The 12,948-nt window shown below is 46.7% G+C and overlaps 1 protein-coding gene across 1 annotated transcript in view; it reads left to right on the forward strand.

Moving 5' to 3' along the window:
* Nucleotides 1-5,569, forward strand: part of LOC140455387 (cytochrome P450 2K1-like) — a 29,001-nt gene extending 23,432 nt beyond the window's left edge. Inside the window, exon 9 of the mRNA XM_072550194.1 lies at nucleotides 4,873-5,569. Within this exon, the coding sequence (XP_072406295.1) occupies nucleotides 4,873-5,051 (179 nt within the window). The 3' untranslated portion in view covers nucleotides 5,052-5,569. The remainder of the gene's footprint in view (nucleotides 1-4,872) is intronic.
* Nucleotides 5,570-12,948: the final 7,379 nt, after the last annotated feature.

Genomic DNA, 12,948 nt, shown 5'->3' on the forward strand with positions numbered 1-12,948 from the left:
CAAGTCATCAGAGTTAAACAGAATGCAAGGCAACCTTATTAAAATGGACCCAGACCAGACAGTATAATCCAGAACAAGGAGGAGCCCACTTCGCAAAGAGATGAAGGGGAATTGTTTTTTCTCTCAGAGGGTGGTCTGCACATCTTTGGTTGCCGTGGGTGCACCAGTATAGGGCTGGCATCGATCGCCAGGGGCACTACTGTATGGATAAGATGCAGGCTGGTAGCTGATGATGATGGTGCCCACCACCCCCTCTATTGCAGAGCTGGCTGCACTCCGGAATTACGGAAACCCTCACACGAAGCATTCAAAGAAAGGGAGGAGCCTGTAGAGCTTTGGAGGTCGGGAGTGGGACAGACAGAGAGCCCCCGGGGTGCAGTGACAGAGGGCACTGTGGTCTGAACAAACTCACTCTTGAGGTCGCGGGAACCAGGAGCCCCCACACACAGGGCATGAGAAGGGGGCATCGCTGGTGTGGTGGGTGTCACTGTACTGATGACCTTGGAGCAGGAGGTGGCTCACGAAATCGCCAAGGTGCTAACTAGGCAGGAAGTTGCCAAGGGCAAGCTGGACATCTGTCCGAGGGAGAGGGTGAAAGGTCTCACTGCCCTCTGTCTGATGAGGACAGAGCTCCCTCCTCCCTGATGCAGTCCTGTCATGTGCTTCCACAGCTACCAGGAACAAACTGGGCACTGCACCGGGACATAGGAGGCCATTCAAGTGGGGAGAGCAAAGGAGAAAAATGGTAGAGATACAGATGGCATCCTTGGAGAGCAGGATCAAGAGTCATGCATTGTTTGTTACCAGCCCAGTGCCATGGTAAAGGATATCTCAAATCAGTTTGAGAGGATATTGGAGTGGGAGAGGGAGGATCCAATAGCTGTGGTCCATGTTGGCACCAGTAACATAGGCAAGAGTTGGCAAGAGGACCTTGGAAAAAGACTTTGTCTGTACATCCTATCCATGCCCTTCATGATTTTATAAACCTCTATAAGGTCACCTCTCAGCCTCTGATGCTCCAGGGAAAACAGCCCCAGCCTATTCAGCCTCTCCCTGTAGCTTAAACCCTCCAACCCTGCAACATCCTTGTAAATCTTTTCTGCACCCTGTCAAGTTTCACAATATCCTTCTTATAGGAAGGTGACTGGAATTGAACGCAGTTTTCCAAAAGTGGCCTCATCAGTGTCCTGCATAACTGCAGCATGACCTCCCAATTCCTACACTCATCATTCTGACCAATGAAGGCAAGCATATCAAATGCCTTCCTCACCAACCTATCTGCCTGTGACTCCACTTTCAAGGAAATAAGCACTTGCACCCCCTAGGTGTCTTTGTTCGGCAAAACTCCCCAGGGCCTTACCATAAACTGAAAAGTCCTGCTCTGGCTTGCTTTACCAAAATACAACACCTCACATTTATCTAAATTAAACTCCATCTTATTTTCTTAGATTCCCTACAGCGTGGAAACAGGCCCTTCGGCCCAACAAGTCTACACCGACCCTCCGAAAAGTAACCCACCCAGACCCATTTCCCTCTGACTAATGCACCTAACACTATGGGCAATTTCCCATGGCCAATCCACCCTAACCTGCACATCTTTGGACTGTGGGAGGAAACCCACGCAGACACGGGGAGAATGTGCAAACTTCACACAGACAGTCGCCCCGAGGCTGGAGTCAAATCTGCGACCCTGGTGCTGTGAGGGAGCAGTGCTAACCACGGAGCCACTGTGCCTCCCGCATCTTATCAAAGTCCCGCTGTACTCTGAAATAATCTTTTTCACTGTCCACTACACCATCTATTTTGGTGATATCTGCAAACTTACTCACCACATCTCCTATGTTCACGTCCAAATCATTTATATAAATGGTAAAAAGCAGTGGACCCAGCACCGATCCTTGTGGCACTCCACTGGTCACAGGCCTCCAGTCTGAAAAACAACCCTCCACCACCACCTGCTGTCTTCTACCTTCAAGCCAGTTCTGTATCCAATTGGCTAGCTCTCCCTGGATCCCATGTGATCTACCCTTGCTAACCAGTCTACCAAGTGCTCCCCCACTGACACCTCAGTCACCTGCCCTGCCTCATTTCTCAAGAGTAGGTCAAGCTTTGTACCTTCTCTAGTAGGTACATCTACATACTGAATCAGAAAATTGTCTTGTACACACTTAACAAATTCCTCTCCATCTAAACCCTTGACACTATGGCAATTCCAGTCTACGTTTGGAAAGTTAAAAACCCCTACCATAATCACCCTATTATTCTTACAGATAACTGAGATCTCCTTACAAATTTGTTTCTCAATTTCCCTCTGAATATTAGGGTGTCTACAGTACAATCCCAATAAGGTGATCATCCCTTTCTTATTTCTCAGTTCAATCCAAGAAGCCTCCCTGGATGTATTTCCAGGAATATCTTCTCTCAGTACAGCTGTAATGCCATCCCTTATCAAAAACACCACTCTCCCTCCTCTCTTGCTCTCCTTTCTGTCCTTCCTGTAGCATTTGTATCCTGGAACATTAAACTGCCAGTCCTGCCCATTCCTGAGCCATGTTTCTGTAATTGCTATAATATCCCAGTCCCATGTTCCAAACCATACCCTGGGTTCATCTGCCTTCCCTGTTAGGCCTCTTACATTGAAATAAATGCAGTTTATCAGTCCTACCTTGTTCTCTGCTGTGTCCCTGCCTGCCCTGACTGTTTGACTCACTTCTGTTATCAACTGTACCAGTCTAAGATTGATCTCTTTCCTCAACTCTCTGGGTCCTACCCCGCCCTCCCACACTACCCCACCCCCACACTACCCCACCCCCCACCTTACCAGTTTACATCCTCCCGATCAGCTCTAGCAAATCTCCCTTCCAGTCTGTTAGTCCTCTTCCAATTCAAGTGCAATCTGACCTTCTTGTACAGGTCACTTCTATCCCAAAAGAGATTCCAATGATCCAAAAATGTGAATCCTTCTCCCATACACCAGCTCCTCAGCCATGCATTCATCTGCGCTATCCTCCTATTCCTACCCTCAGTTGCTCACAGCACCGGGAGTAATCCAGATTTTACTGCTCTCGAAGACCTCCTTTTTAAATTTCGGCCTAACTCTCTATATTCTCCCTCTCTCATGCTTTTTCCTTCCTATATTATTGGTTCCAATGTGTACAATAACCTGGTCCCTCTTCCCTTTGAAAATATTCTGGACCCTCCCTGAGATACCCTTGATCCTGACACCAGGGAGGTAACACACCATTCTAATGTTTCGCTGCTGGCCACAGAAAGGTCTGTCTGTGCCTTGAACTAGAGGGTTCCCTAACACAATTGATTTCCTGGAACCCGACGTACCCCTCATTGTGTTAGAGCCAGTTTCAATAACGGAAACTTCCTGTGAGAATCCATCACCCCCTACTTTTTCCAAAACAACATACTTGTTTGAAATGGGGATAGCCACAGAAGACTCCTGCACTACCTGCCTACCTCTCTTACCTTTCCTGGAGCTAACCCATCTATGCGACTGTATCTGCAACTTTTCTCCCTTCCGATAACTACTATCCAACACATCCCCTTGCTCTTGTAAATTCCTCATTGCCTCTAACTGTCTCTCCAACCTATCTATTCGATCTGATAGGATTCACAATCAACAGCAGTTATTGCAGATTTAATTCTCAGTCACCCATAAACTCTCCCTCAACTCCAGATCTGACAAGAAGTGCATATCACTCTACTTAAGGCCATTTTTGCTTCTTTCAATCTACAGACCCAGAAAACAGCACTGCCTTATTCCTCTAAAAAACACTGCTCCAACCTAACTTAATACTTATGGCTTATATTTTTAAGTTTAATCAAGAGACATATCTGAATATAACATATAATCAAACCCACTCACTACTGCAGACTTACTGTCAGGCCACACATAAAAATATTCACTTATCTGTCTCTGTGCTGTGACCTCTCCCAAACAGGTTCCTCCAAGAACAGTTTCACTGAATTTCACTGTTGGTTAATTTTCCCAGACGCACTCTGATTTCCAGCGTTACATGAATTCAAAAAGCAAAGGCAGTAACTGCGCAGATTCACTGCTCTCTCAGTTAGCAGTGTGGGTTTCTCTCTCTCTCTCTCTCTCACTCTCTCTCACTCACTCTCTCCCTCTCCTGCACTGATCTCACCATGTGCTTCCTTTGTCTATTCCTCTCCCTTTTAAAACTGCTGTTGTTTTGACTTTTTTTTTCTCCAAAGTTCCAAAACAATGCAACAGCATATCAAACAGTAATTGTTGCTCCTGGAATTTGAGAAAATCACCTCCAACAAGTAAAATACCTCAAAAAAGGAGCAGCCTGTTACAGCCAAAACTTTTCCCATCCTCCATCTTGGATTACTCAGAATCCTCATTCTATCCTTTTCCATGACTGTTTTAAAACTAACAGAAATTACAATCACACAGCCCAAAGTGCTCCCACACCTCAGTCACTTTCCCTGTCTTCTTTCCTAACGGAATAATACCATGAGCTGGGATCGTAATAGTTTGTGTGGGAGAGCAAAGTGTAGGTAGAGGATCAGCAAGGATCTTACTGAATGGGGAAAGGGGTTTGAGTGACCGAATGGACTCCACCTGTTTATGAACAAACCCTGTGTGTGTGTGTGTGTGTGTGTGTCTGTCTGTCTGTGTGTCTGTGTGTGTGTCTGTGTGTGTCTGTGTGTGTGTCTGTGTGTCTGTGTGTGTGTGTCTGTGCATGTGTGTGTGTGTCTGTGTGTGTGTATGTGTGTGGGTGTGTGTGTGTGTGTCTGTGCATGTGTGCGTGTGTCTGTGTGTGTGTGTTTGTGTCTGTGTGTGTCTGTGTCTGTGTGTGGGTGAAGTACTGACCGTTCCCTGTTCTTTTTCAGGTCGGAGGGTGTGCGCTGGTGAGGCACTGGCTAAAGTGGAGCTTTTCCTGTTCTTCACCACCCTGCTGCAGAAGTTCCACTTCCAGGCCCCACCAGGGGTGACCGACCTGGACACTAGCCCAAGAATCGGCTTAGTGTCCAACCCAAAACCCCACCGGGTTTGTGCTGTGTCTCGCTGATGGGACCCAGCGACAGGCCCAGTCGGTCTCTCACTGCTGGGTTTCGAAGGGTGGGACTCGATTATCCTATCTCTACGCTAGCTGCGACACAATCGTTTACTGTTTGCACAAATCGTAATTCCATCAGCTTGTCTCCGAAACACTCTCCCGTGAAGGATAAGAATTCCAAGGAACATTTTCTCCAGTTGTATAAAGAAGCTGGAATCCCATTGATAGGCGTGAGTCCACTGACCACTCAATCAATCCAACTCGTTCATGTTGAGAAAACTTTACACACGGAGCATTGACTTAATCGGGTTATCGAAATGCTTTCAAATGGATACATTGCAACTACCGCATGGTTAAGCTTTGTTCTCGAACAATAACCAGCACGTTTCACTGATTCTGAATTAGGGAGACCACCTTACGTTAGTCAGACTCCTACCCAATCACATACAAATCCTCAGGGAGCTGAAAACTCTGTCAGATTAATCATGGATGTGATGATTAAATATCTAATAAATGTGCTCTAACTCCAATTAGTGCAAATATTGTTATTGGAAAATGGAACTCAAAGTGCAGAAGTGGGTGGTGTGACAGTACAGTCAGACAGATCCTGGATATATATTCATTACCGTTTGGTGCTGCCTCATTGCTAACTACGTTACTGATCAAATAGTGAATCAGCAGAGATCCAAGTCCACATCTGTGCAGAGATATGTGCAGATTTAATACAGAATGTTGCCGTATTGTGATCACAGGGTGAAAGTGAGGACTGTAATGCTGGAGATCAGAGTCAAAGAGTGTGGTGCTGGAAAAGCACAGCAGGTCAGGCAGCATCTGAGGAGCAGGAGAATCGACATTTCAAGCACAAGTGCTAGCTATGAAGAGAGGTGGAGTAGGTTAGGATTGTTTCCATTAGAAACAAGGAGATTGAGGGGGGACCTGATTGAGGTCTACAAAATCATGAAGGGTATAGACAGGGTGGATAGGGATAAGCTTTTTCCCAGGGTGAAGGATTCAATAATGAGAGGTCACGTGTTCAAGGTGAGAGGAGAAAAGTTTAAGGGGGATACACGTGGAAAGTATTTTATACAGAGGGTGGTAGGTGCCTGGAACACGTTGCCAGCAGAGGTAGTAGAGGCAGGCACGGTAGATTCATTTAAGGTGTGTCTGGACAGATGGATGAGGAGGTGGGGAGCAGAGGGATACAGATGAACAAGAAATGAACATTGGGTTGAATCCTCTGGAAGAGTATAAAAAGCAGTTATGTCATTGTTGAGGTGTTTCACGAAGGTGTTCCCTCTGTGAGCTCTAATGTTTTCTCTCATGCTGTTCTCTGCAGCGTGCCGCATTATGTGTGTACCGTGTTTCTACAGTGTCCCCACACTCCCATGTGATCAGCAATGGGGGAAGTACTCAGCAGTGCTGGGACTCCCTGGGATCCCCAGTACTGGCACTATATATAAACCCAGCCAACCTCCATCAGCCAAGAGCTGCCTTTCAAAGGGCACACAGTAAAAGCAGAATGAGACATAAACATGTCATCGAGTCATAGAGATGTACAGCATGGAACCAGACCCTTCAGTCCAACTTGTCCATGCCAACCTGATATCCTAAATTATTCTTGTCCCATCTGCCAGCACATGGCCCATATCCCTCTCAACCCTTCCTATTCATATACCCATCCAGATGCCTTTTAAATGTTATAATTGCACCAGCCTCCAAAACTTCCTCTGGCAGCTCATTCCATACACGCACCGCCCTCTCTATGAAAAAGTTGCCCCTTTGGCCCCTCTGAAATCATATGTCAGGTACGGGCAGCAGAGATCAAGTAAATCCTGAGAAGAGTATAAAGGCAGTAGGAATATACATAAGAGGGAAATCAGAAAGGCAAAAAGGGGACAACTTTGGCAAATAGGGTTAAGGAGAATCCAAAGGGATTTTATAAACACATTAAGGACAAAAGGGTAACTAGGGAGAGAATAGGGCCCCTCAAAGATCAGCAACATAGCCTATGTGTAAAACCGCAGGAGCTGGGGGAGATACTAAAAGAGTATTTTGCATCAGTGTTTACTGTGGAGAAGGACATGGAAGATATAGAAAGTATAGATGGTGACATCTTGAAAAATGTCCATATTACAGAGGAAGGGTGTCTTCAGAGGCACATATATTGCAAGTATAAGATCACATTTCCAAATGTCCTGCTATTTTCAGTGACAAAAACCAAGCTGCACACGTTAACCATCCTTAGCATCAGACTGTGTTTACAGCAGTTCCCATTCTTTCCCGAATGCCCAGTACAGTGTAAAATCCTGCCATTGTTCGACGTGAGAGGCATCACATACTGGCATCTTTATGTTTATTTAACAACAGAAAAGCAAAAAGCTGCATTCGTGTCTGGGAACAGACAGGAGGTGTTTGCCTTCCCAGCAACAAGTGTGTCGATGGCCTCACGGTATTCTCGCTGGCCTGTTGATCCAGACAACGTCCTGAGGACTCAGGGTCGAATCCTACTGTGGCAGATGGTGGAATTTTAATCCAACAAACATCTGGAATTAAGAACCTCATGCCTACTTTAAATCCATTGTCGATTGGCAGGGAAAACCCATCTGGTTCACGAATGCCCAGTAGTGAAGGAAATCTGCCATCCTTACGTGGTCTGGCCTACACGTGACTCCAGACCCACAACAATGTGGGTGACTCTGGACTGCCCTCTGGGCAATAAACGCTGGGCCTAGCCAGAGACACCCTCATCCTGTGAATGAAGAAAGAGGGAAAGAAAAATCAAAATGTTCTCACTGCACCCAGATCACATCTATTGGCACCTCATCTCCAGTCTGGCCTGTCGTACCTGTGTAGCCTTTTTTTGCGAATTAAGCCTCACAAATGGCATCTTTAAAGTCTCCTGTGCTCACTTCCAATTCAGCAGCATGTGTATGACCAATCTCTAATGACCAATGACATGATGATGATTGCTTGGTCCAGGGTTTGGGCCCCATGCAGTTGGACACTGCATTTCACTGCAGAGCACTACAATCACAGACATCTTCAATCTGCATTGTGTCGGTACCTGATTGATACAACTGTCCCTTGAAGCATCTGATGTCGATCACAAGTCTATCCCACATGCTCAGACACCTATTCCGGATGTGACCGTCACCATTTTTGTTGCAGATTAATGCACCCATCAGGGTGGAAGGTGACACAGGCTGTGATTGACTCCCCACTGAACCTCCACGCTCTTTTCTTGCTTGCTCACCCTGTCGAGACCATCAGGACTGACCTTGCAAATGTTCCCACCCAATGTTTCTATTGACATCTTCATCTCCCTAAGGCCCCAGTCCTATAGCTCAGCCATATCAACCATCACGCTTACAGCATCCTTCTGCCATGGCTGTAGTTGTTGTGATTGTCAGTAAGCCCCTCTCCCAAATAGTCCACAATGCCGTTAGGGAGGCAATGCTGAGTTTTTGACCATGAAGGAATATGCTATATTTCCAAGTCAGGATGGTGTGGGGTTTGGAGGGGAACTTACTGGTCATGATGTTCCCATGTATCTGCTGCCCTTGTCCTTCTAGATGGAAGTGGTTGGGCACTTGGAAGGTGCTGTCTGAGGATCTTTGGTGAATTGCTGCAGTGCATCTTATAGATAGCACACACTGCTGCTACTGAGCGTTGGTGGTGGAGGGAGTGGATGTGGTGCCAATCAAGTGCTTTGTCCTGGATGGTGTCAAGCGAGTTGAGTGTTGTTGGAGCTGCACCCATCCAGGTAAGTGGGGAGTATTCCATCACACTCCTGATGTGCCTTGTCGGTGGTGGACAGGCTTTGGGGAGTTACTCACCAGAGTATTCCCAGCCTCTGACCTGCTCTTGTAGCCATTGTTGTTTATGCAGTGAGCCCAGTTGAGTTTCTGGTCAGTGGTAACTCTGAGGATGTGAATACTGGGGCATTCAGTGATGGCAAAACCATTGAATGTCATAGGTTTGAACCAAGGTTGGAAAGAGATCAGGAGTGGAGTGGTGCTGGCGGAACCCAAACTGGGCATCACGGAACATGAAGGAGCATGTCAATATCCCTTTGAAAAGTTTATGTTAATATTTGTGTTTGTCTAACCAGCCCAACAGGGTGTCCCAATCATGGAACAAGGTACAAATTCACCTTCGTCACCATGTTGACTTTGCAACAACCTCTCTACGTATTGAGAGTATCACATTGGGTGAGTTTCAGCTGTTGAGACCCCATTCAATAATGCCCATCATGAACTTTGTCTCTTTGCTTACTTAGGCTAACATCTCTGTGCTGAGACTAAGAATGTCATTTAATGGGTGAGACATCCCCTACATGAACATTAGGTACGGTCAACATTTGGTGTGACTTACTTAAACAAATCCATTTGTCAGTGTGTAATGGGTTTGGTGAGTCATTCAATGGTTTTCTGGGAGATAATATTCCATCTCAACTTTAAAGGATATCTGCATTATTGGATCTGATTACTACACATACAAGTATTTCACATTTCTGACTAATTTTTTGACTTTTTACATCTCCCTCCCTACTCAAAGAAGTTTAAAATATATTACCGCCCTGACAATTATTTTTCAAAGATTAGATTCCCTACAGTATGCAAACAGGCCATTCGGCCCAACAAGCCCACACTGACCATCCAAAGAGCATCCCACCCAGACCCATTCCCCTACCCTGCATTCACTCCTGGCTAATCCACCTAACACTACAGGCAACTTAGCATGACCAATTCACCTGACCTGCACAACTTTGGACTGTGGGAGGAAACCTACACAGACACAGGGAGAACATGCAAACTCCACACAGACACTCACCTGAGGATGGAATTGAACCCAGGTCCCTGTTGCTGTGATGCTGCCCCTATCCTCCTGCTTATAGCATTGCTTTAACATATTAACTAACACACTTGCTGATTTTTTTTCCCCTCTGCCAGAGTGTTCACTGCCTGATTCACAGTTTATTTTTGATTCCATAAGAGCGAGTGAACATCTAATTCCCAGTGAGAGGGAGCAATGTTGACATTTTGTCTCCATGGTCAAACTGTGAGCTTTGGCCTTGTTATCAGTTTTGGTCTTCATTACTTATCGAGCATTTTCCAAACGTTTTCTTTATTTTGGCAAACACATTGCTGAATCATTTTTCTCATATATTTGATGTGCAGGTTAGAAGGGGGGGCTTTGAATTTTGGTTTGTAAGTGTCTCTTTATTCAGTTTGAATTTAAATGAGTCATTAATAGAGATGACCTTAAAAGCATGCCAAAGCAGTGAAGCTTAATAACAATTTGACTTTTTAAACAAAGAAGCATAAAAAAATTAGCATGATTAGGCCATTCAGCCCTTCTCCAGGAAAACGAGGACTGCAGATGTTGGAAGATCAGAGTTGAAAAGCGTGGTGCTGGAAAAGCACAGCAGGTCAGCTAGCATCCGAGAGCAGGAGAATCGACATTTCAGGCATAAGCCCTTCATCAGGAATATGGAGGTGGGGAAGCGCCTGAGAGATAAATAGGGGGGTGGGGCTGGGGGGGAAGGTAGCTGGGAAGATGATAGGTGGATGACGTTCCATCAGCACGTGGGGGTTGATAGTGATAGGTCAATGGGGAAGATGGAGTGGATAGGTGGGAAGGAAGATGGACAGGTAGGACAGATCAAGAGGGCGGTGCCGACTTGGAGGGTTGGACCTGGGGTAAAGTGGGGGGGTGGGGTGAGGAGATTTGTAAACCGGTGAAGTCGATGTTGATGCCGTGCAGTTGGAGGGCCCCAACGCGGAAGATGAGGCGTACTTCCTTCAGGTGAAGGGTGACTTGGATTTGGCGATGGAGGAGGCCCAGGACTTGCATGTCCCTGGTTGGGGGGGGGGGCTCGTAGTTGAAGTGTTCAGCCACAGGGCGGTGAGGTTGCTTGGTGAGCGTGTCCCAGAGATGTTCTGTGAAACGTTCTGCAGGTTGGGGTCCTGCCTCCATGATATAGCTGAGACCACATCGGGTGCAATTGACGCAGTAGATGAGGTGGGTGGATGTGCAGGAAAATTTCTACCAGATGTGAAAAGATCCTTTGGGGCCCTTTGAGCATGCGCTGACATTCAATACAATTTAACACCCTTTGATCCCTTTTATATATCTAATATAAATATATCTAACTCCTTCTTGAATACATTCAATGTTTGGGCCTCAACTGCTTCTGTGATAGATAATTCCACCATTCTCTGGGTGAAGACATTTCTCCTCAACTCATTCTTAAATGGTCTCGTCCATATCCTGAGAATCTTACCAGTGATTCTGGAGTCCCCTGGGCTGGGAGTGGATGATTCGGACGGAGTTGATGGGGACTTTGGTTCTTAGTTTACTTTGAGTTCAGATGAGTAGAGGAAAGTTTACTCTGCACTTTAACCCCTCGCTGCCCCTATTCCAAGAGGGTCTATTGGAGGTGGTGTCGAAGGAACTTTACTTTCAGTTGAAACAAGAGGAAACTTAATCTGGATTTCGATACCTGTCCAAAGAGTGCTTGACGGGGACGGAGTTGAGGGAGCATTATAATTTTACTTTTCGTGGGAAGTTCATTTTAGTTTAAGAGTGGACTCCCCAGTCATCAGAAATATCCTTCCTGCTTTAACAATGTCTGGGATGTTATAACTCGTATAAGATCCCCCTCGTTATTCTAAATTCCATTGGATTATGTCCTAACTGATCCAGTCTCTCTTCAGTCATCAGTCCTGCCATCCCAGGAATCACCGCACTCCCTCCACAGACAGGAACTTCCTTCCTCAGATATGGAGACAAAACCTGCACACAATGCTCCAGGGGTGGTCTCACCAATGCCCTACACCACCGCAGCAAGACATCCCTGCTCCTGTACTCGAACACTCTCACCATGAAGGCCATTTGCCTCTTTCACCTCCTGCTGCACCTTACTTTCAGCAATGAGTGTAGAAGGCCAGATTGCATCCCCCAACTTTCCAAATCCACCGTCCCCTGTTCAGATAATAATCTGCATCCCCGCGAAGGGAGTCGTTAGGGCATGCCCCTCTTCTACGGTTGTGTCAGAACCCGGGTGTCGCTGGAGAAGGATCACGCGGTGTCCACCAACTCCCTCGAGCTGTTCAGGGAGAGGTGGGCACCGCAGGGAGTGGAGTGCTTTATTTCCTCCTCCAACTCTATTTTGACTTAATCCCTGCCCTCCCCTTCACTGTTTGATCACGCAGCAACGCCCTTTGAGAGGTTGCACAGCTTGTCACTGGCCACTCGGGTACTCCCTTTCTTCCTGGTGGTGGAACATAAATAAAAATGTACAGACAAAAAGAACAAAGAAAATCTGCATCCACGGATATGCTGCTGAAATGGACAATCTTACTGCTATCCACATCCGCCATGCTACCGTGTACTCAATGAGCTTGTCTGAATCACTCTGAGGCACCCTCCTCACAGCTCCGCCACCCAGCCAGCTTTGAGCCATCTGTAAATTTGGAGGCATCTGGAACTCCTGCATTTACATTGTCCTATCCTGCTCTGCTGCTCTCGCCTTTTTGGGTAACGGAGGTCACAGGTTTTAAGGGATGTTGGATGAGTTACTGCAGTGCCTCTTGTAGATGGTCCCCACCGCTGCTTCTGTGCACTGGGGACTGACGGGGTGCCAATTGGCTGGGGCTGCTTTGCCCTGGGTGGTGCTACGTTTCTCGGGTGTCGCTGGAGATGCGCCCATCCAGGGCAAGGGGGGGGTATTCCGTCCCACTCCTGGTCTGTGCCTTGTCGGTGGTGGACAGGCTTCAGGGAGCTACTTGCTGCAAGATTCCTAGCCTCTGACCACAGAATTTACACAAGCCAGACCAGTTCAGTTTCTGGTCAACGGGAACTCCCAGATTGCTAATGGTGGGGGGACCGAAGGAAGTGCGATCCC

Source organism: Chiloscyllium punctatum, chromosome 30, assembly GCF_047496795.1.
Source record: "Chiloscyllium punctatum isolate Juve2018m chromosome 30, sChiPun1.3, whole genome shotgun sequence".
Lineage (NCBI taxonomy): Eukaryota > Metazoa > Chordata > Chondrichthyes > Orectolobiformes > Hemiscylliidae > Chiloscyllium > Chiloscyllium punctatum.